The sequence below is a fragment of the Chiroxiphia lanceolata genome, chromosome 8, assembly GCF_009829145.1.
Source record: "Chiroxiphia lanceolata isolate bChiLan1 chromosome 8, bChiLan1.pri, whole genome shotgun sequence".
NCBI lineage: Eukaryota > Metazoa > Chordata > Aves > Passeriformes > Pipridae > Chiroxiphia > Chiroxiphia lanceolata.
In genome coordinates, this window is record NC_045644.1 from 19,725,807 (window position 1) to 19,742,204 (window position 16,398).

The 16,398-nt window shown below is 43.0% G+C and overlaps 2 protein-coding genes across 4 annotated transcripts; one reads left to right on the forward strand and one right to left on the reverse strand.

Moving 5' to 3' along the window:
• Nucleotides 1-1,075: 1,075 nt before the first annotated feature.
• Nucleotides 1,076-9,344, forward strand: LOC116790541 (cytochrome P450 2H1-like). The gene is made up of 9 exons (XM_032695602.1): nucleotides 1,076-1,313; nucleotides 2,688-2,850; nucleotides 3,721-3,870; nucleotides 5,664-5,824; nucleotides 6,222-6,398; nucleotides 6,818-6,959; nucleotides 7,250-7,437; nucleotides 7,879-8,020; nucleotides 8,512-9,344. The coding sequence occupies exons 1-9, from the start codon at nucleotides 1,134-1,136 to the stop codon at nucleotides 8,691-8,693; spliced, it is 1,485 nt and encodes a 494-aa protein (XP_032551493.1). The 5' UTR covers nucleotides 1,076-1,133; the 3' UTR covers nucleotides 8,694-9,344.
• A 3,086-nt stretch (nucleotides 9,345-12,430) lies between these two features.
• BLOC1S2 (biogenesis of lysosomal organelles complex 1 subunit 2) lies at nucleotides 12,431-16,118 on the reverse strand. Of its 3 annotated transcripts, none has more exons than XM_032695604.1 (5): nucleotides 16,026-16,118; nucleotides 14,849-14,965; nucleotides 14,162-14,281; nucleotides 13,593-13,697; nucleotides 12,431-13,105 (listed from the first exon to the last, which is right to left on the reverse strand). In XM_032695604.1, exons 1-5 carry the CDS (start codon nucleotides 16,081-16,083, stop codon nucleotides 13,074-13,076), a joined length of 432 nt encoding a protein of 143 aa, XP_032551495.1. In that variant the 5' UTR covers nucleotides 16,084-16,118; the 3' UTR covers nucleotides 12,431-13,073. The 3 variants fall into 3 exon arrangements, with proteins under 3 accessions (XP_032551495.1, XP_032551496.1, XP_032551497.1); XM_032695605.1 differs by lacking the exon at nucleotides 16,026-16,118 and adding an exon at nucleotides 15,738-15,855; XM_032695606.1 differs by lacking the exon at nucleotides 16,026-16,118 and adding an exon at nucleotides 15,115-15,431.
• Between the last annotated feature and the right edge of the window lie 280 nt (nucleotides 16,119-16,398).

A 16,398-nucleotide genomic window follows, 5' to 3' on the forward strand; every position in this document is an offset into this window, starting at 1 on the left:
AATGTAAGAGATTATATCCATTTTAACACATCCCTCCACCATCACAGCATCTAAGGGGTCAGTGTCATTTTGGCTTTGTATCCCAAAAGAAAGAAAGGGATGGGCTGAGTGCTGGCAGGTGGCAGAGCCTGTTTCATGACTGAAATGGTCCCTGATGTGGTTGTTTGGGTGGAATCCTCCTAATGTGACATTAGTTGTCTGAAAATCTGGATAAGCTCCCTCTCCAGTGTGTGAAGAGAACAGGCTCTGCCAGAGGACACTGATGCCCATTTAATGCTCACCCATTACCAGGTGCTTTACAGAGACCCGAGTATCTGAAGCAAAGAACAGGAGAGTGGTCAGTATGAGCAGAGTTTATGGGGTGGAGAGGGAGGGCTCTTCTGTGGGACAAGATCTACCCAGGGAGCACAGATAGGGGGACTTTGCTCCCTTATTAGAGATATGGGGCTGTAAAACATAAAGCTCCTCAACAACAGAGGGGAGGTGGCGAGGGGGGGCCGGGCAGGAGGGGAGGGAAGGAAGCTGTTTCAAACAGAACTCTCCAGGGAGATTTTGGTACAGAGCAACTCTCTTTGACCCACTTCATTTTTCTTGCCATTATCCATTTTTCTTTTTATTATCCACTGCTGGATAATGCTGGAACCGGTTTCATAGATCAGAGATAAACAGAGATAAACAACCTCCTTTTGCACTGATTCTAATTCAGGGTGACTTGAAGAGTAATGTCGTGTCTCTTTCTTATTACACGGAAACTTCCTTCAGTGATGAAACTAAATTCTTTTTTTTTTAATTCCACTAATGTTTCCACTCCCCTCCTTAAGCTGCAGATGTTAGCATTTTCTGCTCTCTACACGTGTCCTCTTCCCTTGTTTATTAGTGTCCTTACTGGGGCTTCACTGAGTTTGAATTACCATTGCTTTAGGATTATTACATAACTTAGAAAAGTCAACTTTAGTAACATTCATTTTTATCTGGAGCAGATTAATAAGTAATCTCATATCTCTGCAGGAATAGGAAGACACTATTGGCTAATTTCAACCACGTGCTTTGGTATCACAGCATATAAATAAGCATGGATTTACAGGTCCAACATCAGGCTCTTCTGACACTTGACTTCTCTGCCTCAGCCCACCATGGAGCTCCTGGGAACGACTACTATTTTCTTGCTTGTCTGTATCTCATGCCTTCTTCTCTTGGCCACCTGGAGAAGCTCATCACAAAAAAGGAAGGAGCCTCCTGGTCCCTTCTCACTTCCCATTGTTGGAAACCTGCTCCAGCTGAACCCATGGAACGTACCTGAAAGCTTGAAGAAGGTAAGGGACTGTTTCATTCTTTTCTATGTTATCTTCATTGTATATAAAATAAAGCCCAGTCCCTGCAGTCTCAGCTTAATCCACAAGCTTAATTTGCACTGACCAAATGTTAGACTCAAATTGAAACAAAAGATTTCCCAGATATACATGCTTCTGAAATCTAGATATCTAATTCTATATATTACAAGTCAGTTTCTGTATTTGCAATGATCATACTAATGAGGAGTCCCATGCTGACCTCACAGCATTACTGCAATTTGCACTGGACTTGCAATCAAGGCCCCGATGCTATTGCAATATGCATTATAATCCTCCTGTGCCCAGCTCCTCACCGAGATGGAAACGTGGCTTGGCCCCCTTTTGGGGAGAACCCTGCTCCATTTTGCTGCCTCTGGTCCCCAGCAGATATGTAGGATCACCTGGGAGTGGAACTAGCAAGTAAAGAAGTTGAAGCAAAAAAGTTTGGAGGTGGATTGTGCTGTCCATTCCCTCCCCTGGCTGATGTCACCCATCGGGCAAAAAACCCCCTCTGTGTTGCAAGGTCTGGAAGGAATGTTCATCCAAAGTGCCTGTTCCTTAGGGGATTGTGAGGGTATGGTGACAGATATATGGAAAGGGCCGGTGTCCCTGGGTTCTTCAGAGCAAACTGGTGGTGGTGGCTGACGTCACTGTGTGTATTGTCAGATGCACACATACTCAGATGAGCTCATTTTTGCCCTTGTGCTTGTGAATGTTGCGAACCATGAGCACCCTCAGGCATTCTGCTGTGTTTCAGAGCACTAAGTGATTTGGTTTCCCACCATGAAAAATACCACAGGTCTTGTGAAGTGAGCATGAGAAGCATTCCAGATTGGACCACATAACCCAAGAATCTGCAATTGTAGCCAAGAGCAGATGCCTGGGAAGGAGTATATGATTAGTGCAAGGATGCTGTGACTGTCTGCTGATACACTCACTCAATTTTCAGGGGTCTGTGGCCCAGAAGATTTGAGAAACAGCTTTGCTGTTTGTGCTCAGAAACCCTTTAGGCATTTGCTTCCATATGTGTATATAATTTGGTTTTGAGCTCATGTAAACTGTTATCCACTATGCCCTGCAGAAAGGCCTCCCAGAACGTTTTACCAGCCCTATGAAGGGCTATTTTCTTTTCTCAGATTTGGATTTGATACCTTGCCGCTTCCATTCTTATCACCTATTTCTTGTATAATTGTCTGTAATTCATAGTTGAAAGAGCTCTGCACTGCTGTTAATCAATGTCATGTCTCAGCGATGCTGGGACAATGGCAGATCACAGCTCAGACCCCTTTGCTACAAAATCCTTTTCACGTGATTAACATTCAGACTTGTTGTTCTTTGTGTTCCTCTTTCCTACAGCTCAGTGAGAAGTATGGTCCTGTCTTCACAATACATTTAGGCCCAAAAAAGGTTGTGGTATTGTATGGTTATGATGTTATGAAAGAAGCTCTGATTGATCAAGGAGATGACTTCAGTGGAAGAGGCCTTCTACCACTGGTTGAAAAACTCTTCCAAGGCACAGGTATGTCCTTCATAATGTTAGCATAAAAAATGCATGCTTTCAGTGCTGCAGGAACACAGCTGAGAGAGCAGTGGAGGAGGGAGTGGTGGATTTCATTTACTACTTTCATGCAAACAAATCAGTAATTAAAGATCAAAAGTGCAACTCATGCTTGAACCCTTGAGTAAACTGGTCCCCTGGAAAACTGTTTAAGGTCCCAGGACAGCTTCATTGACTGCCTTTCTATTTTCAGCATACCTCACATTCTGGCTAAAATACTGTTCATTAAATGTACCTCTAAGGTCTTAAGTTCGTTCTCCCATTTCCAAAAATACTCTAAATATATACACAGCTAAGGAACCAGCAAAAGGAAAGTCCACAGCACAACTAAGATAGGATTATATAGGCTGACCCGGTGAGGGTCACACTCAGGATTAGGCCATGAGATTATTCACCAGGTCAGTCCCCACTATGGCATTTCTCTGGGTAAACAGAACATATTCCATGCAATAGCATGGAATATATAGCGCAGTTCCAATGATCCTGTCAATAAGTATATGCTCTGTGAAGAGACATAGCAGAACATTTAATAGTTATGTCAGTGCAAAGGCCATGTGCTTGTGGCCTATTCAGTACCAGTGTTACCTTCTTACTTACATCCTAATATAGTTTTTTTTCTTCTGGGAATAAAGTCAGTTTTACTCAAAGTGCTGTGACAGATGGATCAAATTCGTCACCTCCATAATTGCACAGACATTTCTGGGTATATAGCAATAGCAGTATAACTCCACAGAGAGCTGTCTTTTCAGGTTGAGTACGTACTGTGTAGCTCCCATTTAGGGAAAAAACATCTGTTTCCTCATGAAGGTCTGTTTTTCCTCTCTGTATCAGGCATTGTGACTAGCAATGGCGAGACCTGGAAGCAGCTCCGACGATTTGCACTCACCACCTTGCGGGATTTTGGGATGGGGAAAAAGGGCATCGAGGAGCGAATCCAGGAGGAAGCTCATTTTCTGGTGGAGAGGCTCAAGAACACACACGGTAGGATAAGGACTTTATGCCTGCTGAGACACCATGCATCTTTGCAATGAGAAATGAGGCGTATAGGGCTGCTTCACAAAATCCATGACCCAAGTACTGGGCACACGGTTGCTGTTTCTGCTCCCTGCTTCAACAGGCAAAGTTATCACTCCTGACAGTCGGTCGGTCAAAGGCACGGTGACAGTGGGGAGGATAAACGTAGGAGACAGGGTTGGAAAGTATCATTTTACCTGTTCTGCTTGAGCGACAAGACAGGAAGTGGCAAAATGAACAGCTTTGCCACAAAGCCAAGGGTTTGATGGAATTCAGCCATGGAGACAGGGCTGGACACTGCCAGCATGCAAGCAACATGCACTTCCTCCCCTTGTCTCCTGCAGCTCCATGTAAACAGTTCTTGAAGAAGTGGGGGACTAGAGAACTCATTTACAGATATTTGGGGTTGGGTCCAGTCCATCTGAACGCTCGATAGACACACCTCCCACATTGGTGGGGCTGTCCAGTGGGACCAGGGGCTGCTTCTGAGGGCAGGGTATAAGGTAACCCCCTTGGTTTCCACCTATAAATGTGTTTTCTGGTAGTAGGCAGGTCAATGTTACTTCTAAATCCTTCCCCTGAGAGTGGCACAGTATCAGCCTGAATTCCAGGCTTCCATTCCACATTCCATCAAGCAAGCTCTCAATGTGTGCTAACTGTGCAAGGCGGAAAAAGCAGATGGATCTAACAGAATGATGAAGCATCACTGTTTTCCATGAGCCACTAATTCAGCCTGGCTTCATAGATAAACATTCCTGTTCCAAATTAGAGAAAACACTCTCACCTGCATTGCTTTTATCCTTTGACTTACACAGGAATACTTATTTCTTATGCCCTTGTGCAAACCTCCAACTCTGGCTCACCTTGTTACAGCATCTTTTACTGTGTACTAAAAGGCTTTGCAAGCAAGATATATACCACTGAAAAGGATAAAGCCATTATCTACCCCTAGTGCAAATAACAAAGAGCTATGATTAGTATCTTCAAAGTTCAGCATTAATATACTCACCACCTCTGAGGAGACATCTGCTGAGTTTTCAGTGGCCAAGGAGTCACCAGTCAGGCAGAGAAGGGTTGGTACCATTACTGCTTGGAATAGGCCGATTCTTAATGCTGTCAAGACATTTTCTGACTCCTTGGTTTTCTTTCAGGATTTTATACCTTTTCATGTTGTTGTTTCTCCTCTTGAAACCTTGAGATGCAACCTATTGCTATACTATTCCTTCTTTCTTGGGTCTAATCTTGCTTTTTTCTTATGCTGTAGTTTTCTTCTTAGAAGTTAATGCAGCTGTGCTATTGAAACCAGACTTTGATCACAGGCATTTGAACCCCTAGGAGAGGCCTCTACAATGGCATTTATGCTAACAGAGTTCATAAACATGAATGAATGCAATAACATAAAGCCATGATTCAGGCAAAGTCCTTGTGGTTTCACTGGGATTTTGTGGGAATCCTTAGGCCATTTCTAATAAACAATGTATAAGGCAGACGGGTGTGTGCCAGCTGAAGAGAACTGAGGCACTCAGACAAGTGTTCTGCTGACAACAGGGCAAAAGAGATACTGAAACCATTTTAGTTGAAGTGAAATCAGTTCACTTCAAGAAGGGAAGAATAAATTGGACAAGCCCTTCACCATCCTTTCAAAGGGCTGCAAAACTCTGGATCTCAAGAGGATGTGAAACTACCCTGTAGTGTTAGAGGGGGAGATGATCCCTGAAATACTGAAAGCAAGATAACATTTCTTTTGTTTGTTGTGGCAGAGCGACCTTTCAACCCTGGCAACTTCCTAGTCCATGCTGTTTCCAACATCATCTGCTCCATTGTCTTTGGGGATCGGTTTGATTATGAGGACAAGAAATTTCTAACTTTAATCGATTTGATAGATGAAAACAACAAGCTTCAGGCCTCTCTACACACACAGGTGTGTATGGTTATATCTAAAACATTTATTGTTATAATATTTTATTAATGAATATTTATTCATATTATTAATTTTTAATTAGAGGGGATTTTCCTAAATTTGGGGAAAAAAATTGAAGGTGAAAAAGACAGTTAAATAACCAGTTCCTGCTTGTTTTTTTTTATCTTATGGAATTGCGATTGTATGTCCAAAGGATATAATTGCAAAAGTTGCTGAAGTGCAGTCTATCCTTGAATCTAGTAAAACCATAAAGTAAATGGCATTCAAATCCTGAGTAATAAAGACCTACCATTCCAAAACAGTTTAATTGCCCCATTTGCATAGTTACAATTAGGGGAAAATATTATTGTATGTGCATTAATCAGAATGTGCTTTTTTAATAATTTTATTTTTACAGCTATATAATTTCTTCCCAACTGTCATGGAGTTATTGCCTGGACCGCATAAAAAACTGATAAAAAATGTTGAACAAGTCGATCAATTTACAACAGAAATCGTAATGGAGCACCAGAAAACCCTGGATCCCACTTGTCCTCGAGATTTTATTGATGCTTTTCTTAACAAAATGGAACAGGTATTGTAAGAGTATAGATTTGTTGGATTATAAGGAAATCACTGCTTGAATCACATCTTTTCACTTGTGACGGGGCATTGGGCTTTTGCAAATAAGGGGGGAACTTGCTCTTCTTGCCACATTGACTTCATTCTATCCTCTCCATTTTCTTATCAAGGATTTTTAAACACGGAATTAACAGCACCAGCCAAAGTTAAGAAAGTTGAAGACTAATCTGGTTAATGTAATTCAATGCTACTCCCAGATTAAAAAAGGTTCATAATATTATTCAGTAAAAGTACATAAGTGCTGGTGGTCTGGAGAGTGTTGTATTTTTGAAAGGATATGTTTATAAACACACATTATGGGTACAGGACTTTTCTTTTTAAACAAGCTTCTTGATTTTGTCATTCAAAACCTTCTGCCAAATCTTCTTGCAGGAGAAAGGAAACGTCGACTCAAAATTCACCACTGAGTCCTTGACCAGAACCACGCTCGACTTGTTCTTTGCAGGAACAGGGACCACCAGCCTCACACTGAGATATGCAATTCTGATTCTCCATAAATACCCAGAGATAGTAGGTAATAGAAAAGGAAATAAATGATGTAAAAAGTTTTAGTAGGTTACGGGATCAGTTTGGACAATTCCTGCCATTACTCCATGTGGCAATGGTGCCCCGACTAAGAAACATGTCTTTGCAGGGTGGAAATGTGCATTAATCTTCGTTCTATTCACAAGAAGGAGATGTTAGTACTAAGTATATTCATATATTCCCAATTGACTAAAAGCAAGTTGTGTTGTAAATATGGGGAGAGACTTAGGCAAAAGGATGGGCTAGCTGTCCACTGAGCATTTACTTATTTCCTAACAGAGAAAATGCAAAAGGAGATTGATTCCGTGATTGGCCGGGACCGAAGCCCCCGCATGGCAGATCGGAGCCAGATGCCCTACACAGAGGCTGTGATCCATGAAATCCAGAGATACATTGATTTCATTCCACTGAATGTCCCACATGCTGTGACCAGAGACACCAAGTTCAGAGACTATTTTATCCCCAAGGTCTGTTCCATTGTGTCTGAGAAAGGTCACAATTATATGTTCTATTCTATGTATTTTATTTGATTTTTAAAAGCACTGCAATGTGATATTGAATTAGAACAGTTTTGTTTGGCAGGGGATTCTGGTAGTTATTGAGTCCAATCTCTTGTATTAGAAAAGGAAAAGGAAAGAAAGGATTTTTCATCCTCTATGAGAAGAGGGCAGTAGAGCTTTCTATTTTTTTACATAAATGTAAGGTGTATTCTATTTGGGAGCAATTTGAAATACTCTAAACAGACTCACCACTAAAATTCATTAAAAAACCCCATACCAATGTCATATATTTTCACTCATTAAATGCTCATTTTAAACTGGTTAAATTTTGACTACCATTCTATTTAGCTCTTAATCCCTCTTTGCCTTAGCAAATCTCCATTGTACCTTTCTTTTTTGTCAATTCAGGGCACTATGGTATTCCCTATGCTGACTTCCGTCCTACATGATAGCAAGGAATTTCCAAATCCAGAAAAATTTGACCCAGGACATTTCCTGAATGCAAATGGTACCTTTAAAAAGAGTGACTACTTTATGCCATTTTCTACAGGTAAGACCTCTTCCTCTTTCAGATCCTAGACTATCCTCTCCTAGAATCTCTTTGAAAATCTCAGTGGCTCCATTGCCATGATCTGTACAGTGATGTCTGGTGACATCTGCTACTCACTTCTGGGCAGCTGTAACCCCTGCCCTAGAGTTTCAGTTGACTTCCTTTTTTACCAACCACAGAAGCTCCTTCAATGCCTTCTCCAAGAAGAGGTGTATAAAGTGGGACTCAGCCATGCAACTTCTCTCTCTCCAAATGTACCATCAAACAGCAGCAGAACATGAGAAACCAGAGCTTTCAAACCATCTTTGCCCACTGAGCACTCTTATTGTTCTAGACCTTTAGTTCCCAGTTTAATTCACTTGCTTCCCCAAAACTCTGCAGTGCTGCCTGTGCCTTCTGAGACATCTGAACTGTCAAGGAACAGCGGTTAAAACCAGTTAGCAAGCAAAATACTACGTCACCTCAATTTTTATTATTTTCTTTTCTTGCAGGAAAACGTGTCTGTGCAGGAGAAGGTCTGGCCCGGATGGAGATATTCATATTCTTAACATCCATCCTGCAGAACTTTACTTTGAAGCCTATTATGGATCCCAAGGACATTGACATTACTCCAATAATCGCCCCTCTGGCAAGCATGCCCCGACCCTATCAGCTCTCTTTTGTTCCACGTTAGCCAAGAGAAAACTGTTGCCAGCTCCCAAACTCGTGAATGCTCTGATTAAACAACAGTCATTTCCCAATCTGTTGAGACTGAAACACTCAGATAATTTTCTAGATGCTTTATGAAGACAAAAGTGCTTAGAAAAGAAAATTGTATGGTGCTGTTATAATCACCACAGCCAGCTCTAAACAGAGACAGAGTAGGCAATGGCACAGGGAAGAACACAGCTCCCTGTGCAAAATTATACAGGTTCTCCTCTGCACCTACCTCGCCCAGCTCTGTTTCCTGTCTGGCTCCTGACATACCAGGGGGAGTGGAGTAGCTGTCTGAGAGCCCTGCTGCTGCTGTCCCCAACACTTGATCATCTCAGCACAGCAGAACAGATGCTTGTACTCCAGGCTTTCCACAGAATCTGCTGAGGTACCTCTCTCCTCTGTACTTTCAATTTGTTTGTAACCAATGTGTAAAGGTAAGCATAAAACAGTGAGGTTTTTTCTGTTAGATGATGGTCACCTAATATATTCTTGTCCCAGTCCTTATTGTCTACTGTGGTGGGAATGGAGTTTATCAGTGACTGGGCAGATGGGTTATCTTCTGTGTGATTGTAATGAAGGTTTGTGAAATTACAACTTATATTGCAAAATAAAAAAGTGGTACACTGAATTGTTCTTTTTCTGAGATCTCAGACCATCTTTCAGTGAAAAACCTGCATCCACAAAGCTTGTATTTCCAAATGTTTTTCAAGTCTTGTACACTGTTGAAATCTGACTGTTCCATTTCACTCATGTATATGAAACATCCTATGGCTTGAAGAATGAGCTGCCTAATGACCTATAAACTTCCATTCCCAATGTGGGATAATACAGGACTTATCAGAACCCCAGCTGTACTTACAGAGCTGTCCACTGTGGCAAAAAAAAAAAAAAAAGACAAATTAAATAATACCAGGATGCCCCCAGTGCCATTTCCTAGATAAACGCCAGCTTGCATCTTCCCATTATTTTATGAAGTACATAAAGATCACTACAGCAATGTTACAATCAGGCAAAAAAATATAAACAGTGTTTACATGAATTGCCAATCATACCTGTACAGATCTAGGATTGCCATTTCCTGTCTTGATCACGTTCCCTGCAATGTATAATATATAGTGATTACGGTGAAGACAGAGAGCTGAATCTGTGCTATGTGGGAAAAGACAGCAACTGTAACATTACCACAATGGTATTAACTGCTTGTTAACAGGCTAAACTTGTTTTCTTTGAAAGTATTAATAAGCTAGATATACCATGACTTGGCGGTATAGCATTCCAAAGGCAAAAGCCACAAATGTCACAGAATCATAGAAATAAGTTGTCTCATCTGATAAAAAGAAGAAAGCACTCTGTAATTCCTCTTTAGCTGTGCCATGACTAAAATAGTCAAAGCAAATGAGGAAGCAGCTTCCTTGTTTCAGACATCTTCCTCCATGCTGAAAAGAGGAGGCAGCCAATGCCGATCAGCAAGAAAACAGTTTTAGCACCCAGAGACTCCACCAGGATGTGAAATGGGTGTTGAGATTTGAGGAGGGCTAAAGCAGTATCCTTGAAGCCTCACTTTGTGTCACTTGTGGTATAAAAAGCAGTGCAATGGTAACCAAAAGCTGCATATGTTAGCTCCGGGTTAACTAAAAAAATTAGCCACTGCTGGAAAGTTCTACATGTCCCATGAAGCCATACTGCTCCCTCTCCCTGCCTGCTAGTGCACAGTGCAGCCTTGGCTTTTTCTTCTGCAGGGACAGTGCAGACAGTGCATTACTTGCTCATGTGCAGAACCAGGCAGGACCATACGAATTTTCTGTGGCAAACCTGACACAATGTCCTGGCACTTGGCCATGTGAAGAACACTTTCAAACTTGATTAATCTATTCTGCACATTGTTGCTATTAGTTCCCAAATACCTCTCACAGAACATAAGCAGCCCTGTGAGCTCAAGCTCCTAGGATGCTTCTAAGAAGCTGGGAAGCAGCTACAGAAGCAACAGTCAGCTGGGCAAGTACTAATGAAGAAAAGAACTGGTCAATTCTGAAACATACAAAAGTGTCCCTAAGTGAAGAACTCAGTGAAGAAATCCATGAAGCAAACAAATGTACTTCAGCATTGTCCCCATAACAGGGCAATAGCACTTGCCTGAGCTACAATTATAAATTAACATGACATACAGAGATTAATTGGTTGTCTGGACAGAAAGGACAGATGTGGGTCAAGGGAGATGGGGTGATCAAAGGTAAAAACAAGCAGCTTGGAGTAGCCAGGTGTAAACTCAAATACCTTCACATTTTTTGTTGAAGAAGAAAAAAACACGGGCAGAGCACATACCAGTCTCATGTGCACATATATGTTACACAGCTCTTCTAGGCTGCAGAGAAAGATGCCAAGACATTTGTGAATTCCCACACAGAAGCTTCATTTAAAAGGGAAAGTTGTAAAAACAGTGGTTTTATCCACAGCTCTCAAGTCAGTGATTCTCCCAGCTGCCATTTCAGATGTATTTTTGACCTCTTGGGATGTCAGTGCTCTCTTGATAACCCTACACAGTAGCATGTTAAACTATACATGACTGTTAAGAGGTTGAAAGTAGTTTTGTATGACATAGAACATTCTGAGGTTCACTAGCACTGCTTTATCCTGAGAATGAAGCTCTCTATTGGATTACTCATAAACACTGAGGAACTTTGGTTCCGGGACTCACCTTTCTAAACGGATCTTCTGTTTGGCACACAAATGCACCAGAGATGTTTTCTGACATGAGTCGTAACTGTAACGCCCAAAGCTTGTGTGCTGCAGGATATACAACCCCCCTCAACTGAGACAGACACACACCCACCCTTCATCATGGCTGGGCTTCGCAAACGAAGATTTGGGAAGGCACTATCCACATTTGCTACAGGCACGCTGGTGGCTTATGAGGCCAATACGTGACAGACATATCCGATTGCAAAAGGCGCAGCAGAAAGACTCCTTAGATGGTGTAATCTGCAAGACACGGTTCTTTCTGCGTTGCCTTTTTTCCTCGAGAGTGATCCTGCGTGTGTTCTCGAAGGAGACAGCTGCGTTATAGATGGTGCGTCTCCAGGCCTCCCGATTTGAGCAGATGCCTCTTGAGTTTTCCCTGCTGACACAGCGTCCCCTTCTGTCCCCCCGCAGTCCTGCCGGGAAAACACTGCCAGCACAGAAATGTTGCTTCTATTTTAAACCCAGGATCTTTAAAGTGATGGTGAAGGCACTCCAGGATCATCTGCTTCACTGCTTTTAAACAGCACTAGGGAAAAGTGTCTGTCCTGACTAATTACAGTGCTGTACACTGCCCAACACAATGAGGATGTGTACCACACTGGCATGTCACTAGACATTCTTCTAAACAGACTGTATTTCTTTCTCACATATCAGCACTTGTACCATTCTCAAATGCAACTCACTCAAAAGCCAGCTTGAAGTACTTACGGTCGACAGGTATGGAAAAGTCCTCGGTGTAGGAGGCATGCCTGTTCAGTAGGCAGGGCTCTGCCAAATTAGCAATTTGGAAATTGTTAATCTGGTAGAGAAGCAACTTTCTGTGCTGCCCATGCCACTTCAAAAACTAGTAGGATCACAATTCACTGCTAAAGTAGAGAAAGGATCTGCTAAGTTAACTGAGCACGTGATACAGCAATATATCTTGCCATTTCACCTGAGGTCCAGGCAGTCAAAGAATGCAATTGCAACAACACCTGAGGCCGAGTTTAAAACATGTTCTCTTCTACCATCTTCAGGAGCTGGAAAAAGTCTGTCCTTTGAAAAAATACAAAACCAGCTTACATAATCTTTCCAACAGGAACTTAGGATTCCAGAGAAACAAATGCAGCAAGTTGTTTTATTGTGAATTTATAGTAATTAGTCTCCCTATGTCAAAGAGAGAACGGGGGATACCAAAATTAAGGGTTTTCAATACCCCTCTCATAAGTCCAAAGGCCCAAGTATCTTCTCAACACAGAGCACGATGAAGGAAAAAGTGAAGTTTTGGTCCTACTGCTATTGAGGGAAAATGTCTTTTATAGGTTACAGAGGAATTTTCTTAGACAGAATATTTCATGTGAAAAACAGGACTAACACACACATAGCCAATATCAGCACGGGTTAGGGACAGGCTTCTACTTGTCACTGCAAAACAGCTGAGCAACAGAACCTCTGAGAAGAGGAAAATATTATTCAGCCTTAAGCCTGAATACAGCCTTCTGTATTCAATTGCTAGAAGAAGTTCCCAGTCTTGATGCTAGCTGCAACCAAATCCTTGGCAACATACAGAACTGCTGTTGTGCAAAACCTGAAAACAGTTTGATTCATTGCCCAACTCCAACATAAAGACTGTTTAACTTCATCGTTTCTCCAGTTTTTTGTACTTGGCTTCTGCAGAAGGAAAAAGAACAATATTTTAGTACAGGGTAGGTAAGAGCTTTGCATCTTGTAAGCTGCTGCACATCTTAAAATTCAAGTTCATTTACTGGATCATTCAGGATCCTTTATTACTAATGCATTTAGGCAAATATAATTGTACAATATTTTTTCTTAAGCACATAGTGCTTAAGTAAGACAACTAATAATAATTTAATCCCAGAGAACCTGGGGGCCTTTATGAATTCCTCTATTTGCAGGATTAAACACAGGTCTTTAAAATTTGGGTCAGTGCATCTTGTAAAAGAGAAATCAAGCCTCCCCAATAAGCTGTAGTTTAATAACACCTGTACTAGTCCACTGTGATATAACTTGTTAGATTAATCTTTTCCCAAAGGCAACTCTGCAGCTCAGATTTGTTAAACAGTTTACTTTCTTTCTTTTTAAACCCCCTTGCAAGGCACTATGCTGCTAAGTCATAAGAGTAGAGAACAATAGTTACCAAGTTTTTTGGAATATGCATCCAATTTATACGCTGCCTGCTCCAGAGCTGCAACCTGCTCCTCAATTAGGTTTATTTGTTCCAGATATGGCTGCAGATCAGCATCTTAAAAAAGCAGGAAAATTGTATCTGTCAGTTCCAAAAAACAGTTCACGCTTGAAACACAAGAATTTCTCATTACATTCCTCAGACAGAACAATTTAAAAGCTCCTTCCTTCCCCTGCCCCAAAATTAACTGGTGACACTGGCAGGCAGCTATATTCCAGATAGACTCTAACACAAGTAACAACAGAACAAGAATCAAAAGAAGTGCTATTCCTATCAGATCCAAAATTTGGGGTAAACCAGGACATAATTTCAGATGTATTTTCTCTTATGCTACTCTACATGGTCTATACATGTATATACATGTAATACACAAGATTAGCATTCTGTAGCAGCATATCTATTTCAGTGAGTTTTCTTTCCTTCAGCACCTAATGGAATGTGAATCTTCTAACTCTTAAGATGCTTCATTTCCCAAACAAGTGCACCATTCGTTATACCCCTACCATATTTGGTGTACTTACATTTTTGATTCAAATCCTTAAGATTTCTACTGATGTTTATAGCAATATCTTTCATTTCTAGGTACTTCAAGCTAGTCAGCTTATTCATGTTTTCCAAGAGTTTGTAGTCCTCACTGGTGGCTTAAAAAAGAATAAAGTTTATTTTAATTAAAGGTTGATGTGGTTTGAATCATGTGCAGACTCTTCAAGAGGACGAGAGATTTCAAACCAAGAGAAAAATGCAGAGTACAGTTTGGATGGCAATCCAGGTATAACACGTTAGAAAACGAGAATGACCTTTTGTGAATTCCAAAAATCAACTAAGCTGATGAATTCACTTGTAATTTTTTTTTGAGAGAAAAATTTACTAACTCCTCACATTTCTACTCTTACTCTGTAAGTTAGACACTTATGCTTACAAAACTGATAGCACAAATTCAGACTGGTCATCTGTACCATATATCCTTCAAGTCTGTGCAAATTAGTGGTGCTGTGGAGTACTTTCAGTATTTGTGCTATTCCAGGACTTTATTAAATTAATAAGACTAATGTCAATCTTGTTAGTAGCCTAGCAACAGGCCAGACTTGAATTGCCAGTCTTACTAGATGTGACCTAAATTAGTTTAGACAAACTACACAATAGATTTCTTTGAAAGAAAGTGAAAAGAAACAAGAACTTACTTGTAGGTAAGTATTGCAGTGTCTTACCTGTCAGTTCACCTGTTAAGTAAGTGGCCATTTTGCTGAACATGTCTTTACAGAGTTCATTGATGTCTGCCTCCGCTGGTTCCTTCGCTTCCTCCGCGGTTTCAACAGCAGGATCCTCTACTCGGGGTACAGACATCACAGGGTTAAAGCAAAGCTATAGCAGGTGCAGGAACACACCGGAAAGACGGTCCCATGTTTTTTCCCTTTAAATTGCCTACATCTACTTCCCATATAAGTTGTCTACTTTACGCTAAAGGGTAACAAACCTTGGCAGATTCCTTGAAGCAGCTGATACCATACCAAAATTATTCCGAAGCAATACTCTAGGGAGCATTCAAGAGATAGGCACCCGGCCTGACCGCACTGGCAAATATCAGCCCCCTCCTGTGCTTAGACGGCGGGAAGGGAATTTGGGAAGAACTTCAGAGTGACTTTGTGCACGGTGCTGATGTTTATTTCCAGTCACTGACCCGGAACAGCAGCACAGTTCCCCCAGTCCGCCTCGCGGGGGTTACGGCAGATCCCCGCCTGCGGAAAGCGGCAATCGCCGCTCTTCTTCTCCAAACCCGTTTCTACCACAACCTCGTTCTGCCCTTCCCCGGAGCGGTCCGGCAGCTCTTCCTCAGACCCACAGGCCGCTCCTTCCCTCCTCGGCAGCGTTCGCCGGCTCGTACACGAAGGCTGCCCGAGGCCCGCGGCCGGAGCAGGGGAGTCAGGAGGGGGAGGACGCGGCCGTGCCCCGGGGCAGGGGCAGCAGCAGCAGCCGGCCCGGCCCTGCCGGCACACTCAAGGCCCCGGGTCCCTCCCAGCGCCTCGGCCTGCTCGGCCCCTGCCCCGCACCTCGGCCCCGGGCGCGCCCGGCCCCGACCCCCCAGCCCCCGTCCCTTACGCTTGGCGGGCTGCGCGCCGGCCTCGGGCGGCCCCTCCGCCGCGGCCGCCATGGGCTCAGAGCCCCTCCCGCCGCCCCGCTGCCGCCTCCTCCGGCCGCGCCAGGCCCGGCACCGCCCCTCGCCGGGCGGGGACCAGCCCCGGCTCCGCCTCCCCGTGAGCTGCCAGCGGCGGCGGCTGAAGGGGGGGGGCGGTGACAGCTGCGAGAACCGGCAAGAACACGCAGCCTTCCCCCCGGCAGCGAAGGGGAGAGACAAACACCGAGGTGTAAAGGGTGGCACGAGTTTACTTTTCACCAGAGAGGGCGTGGTTTGTGCTCGACGAGGCTGCGCCGCCGGTGCGATCATTGTCCCTTTAACACCACAACCGCACCGATCGCTGCAGGGGCACAGCAGCACTTTCACACCGCAGCCCGGCCCTCACAGGAGAACTCTCTAGTCCTGTGTTTGAGGGTATCTTCCTTTGGCGTTTGCTAGTCCACTTGCATCTGTGGGTCTTAATGCAACTTAATCTCGGCTGTTGCTGATGATGGTGAGACAGCTGCTGGCACGCTAGTTTGTCCTGTGGGGACTGCGGTAGATGTCGCTGTAGTTTGCCACAGCAATGTCTATGTGTTTTTCTTCAGCTCCACAGTGTAAGTGGCACTATATATATAGATTGTG

Excerpts from the sequence above, each read along its gene's own strand:
- LOC116790541 (XM_032695602.1), top strand. The coding sequence starts at position 1,134 with ATGGAGCTCCTGGGAACGACTACTATTTTCTTGCTTGTCTGTATCTCA. Across the intron at positions 7,438-7,878 it reads GAGACTATTTTATCCCCAAG|GGCACTATGGTATTCCCTAT; the intron begins GTCTGTTCCATT and ends TTGTCAATTCAG. Across the intron at positions 8,021-8,511 it reads CTTTATGCCATTTTCTACAG|GAAAACGTGTCTGTGCAGGA; the intron begins GTAAGACCTCTT and ends CTTTTCTTGCAG.
- BLOC1S2 (XM_032695604.1), bottom strand. The coding sequence starts at position 16,083 with ATGATCGCACCGGCGGCGCAGCCTCGTCGAGCACAAACCACGCCCTCT. Across the intron at positions 14,282-14,848 it reads CTTAACAGGTGAACTGACAG|CCACCAGTGAGGACTACAAA; the intron begins GTAAGACACTGC and ends TTCTTTTTTAAG. Across the intron at positions 13,698-14,161 it reads TAAGGATTTGAATCAAAAAT|ATGCTGATCTGCAGCCATAT; the intron begins GTAAGTACACCA and ends TGCTTTTTTAAG.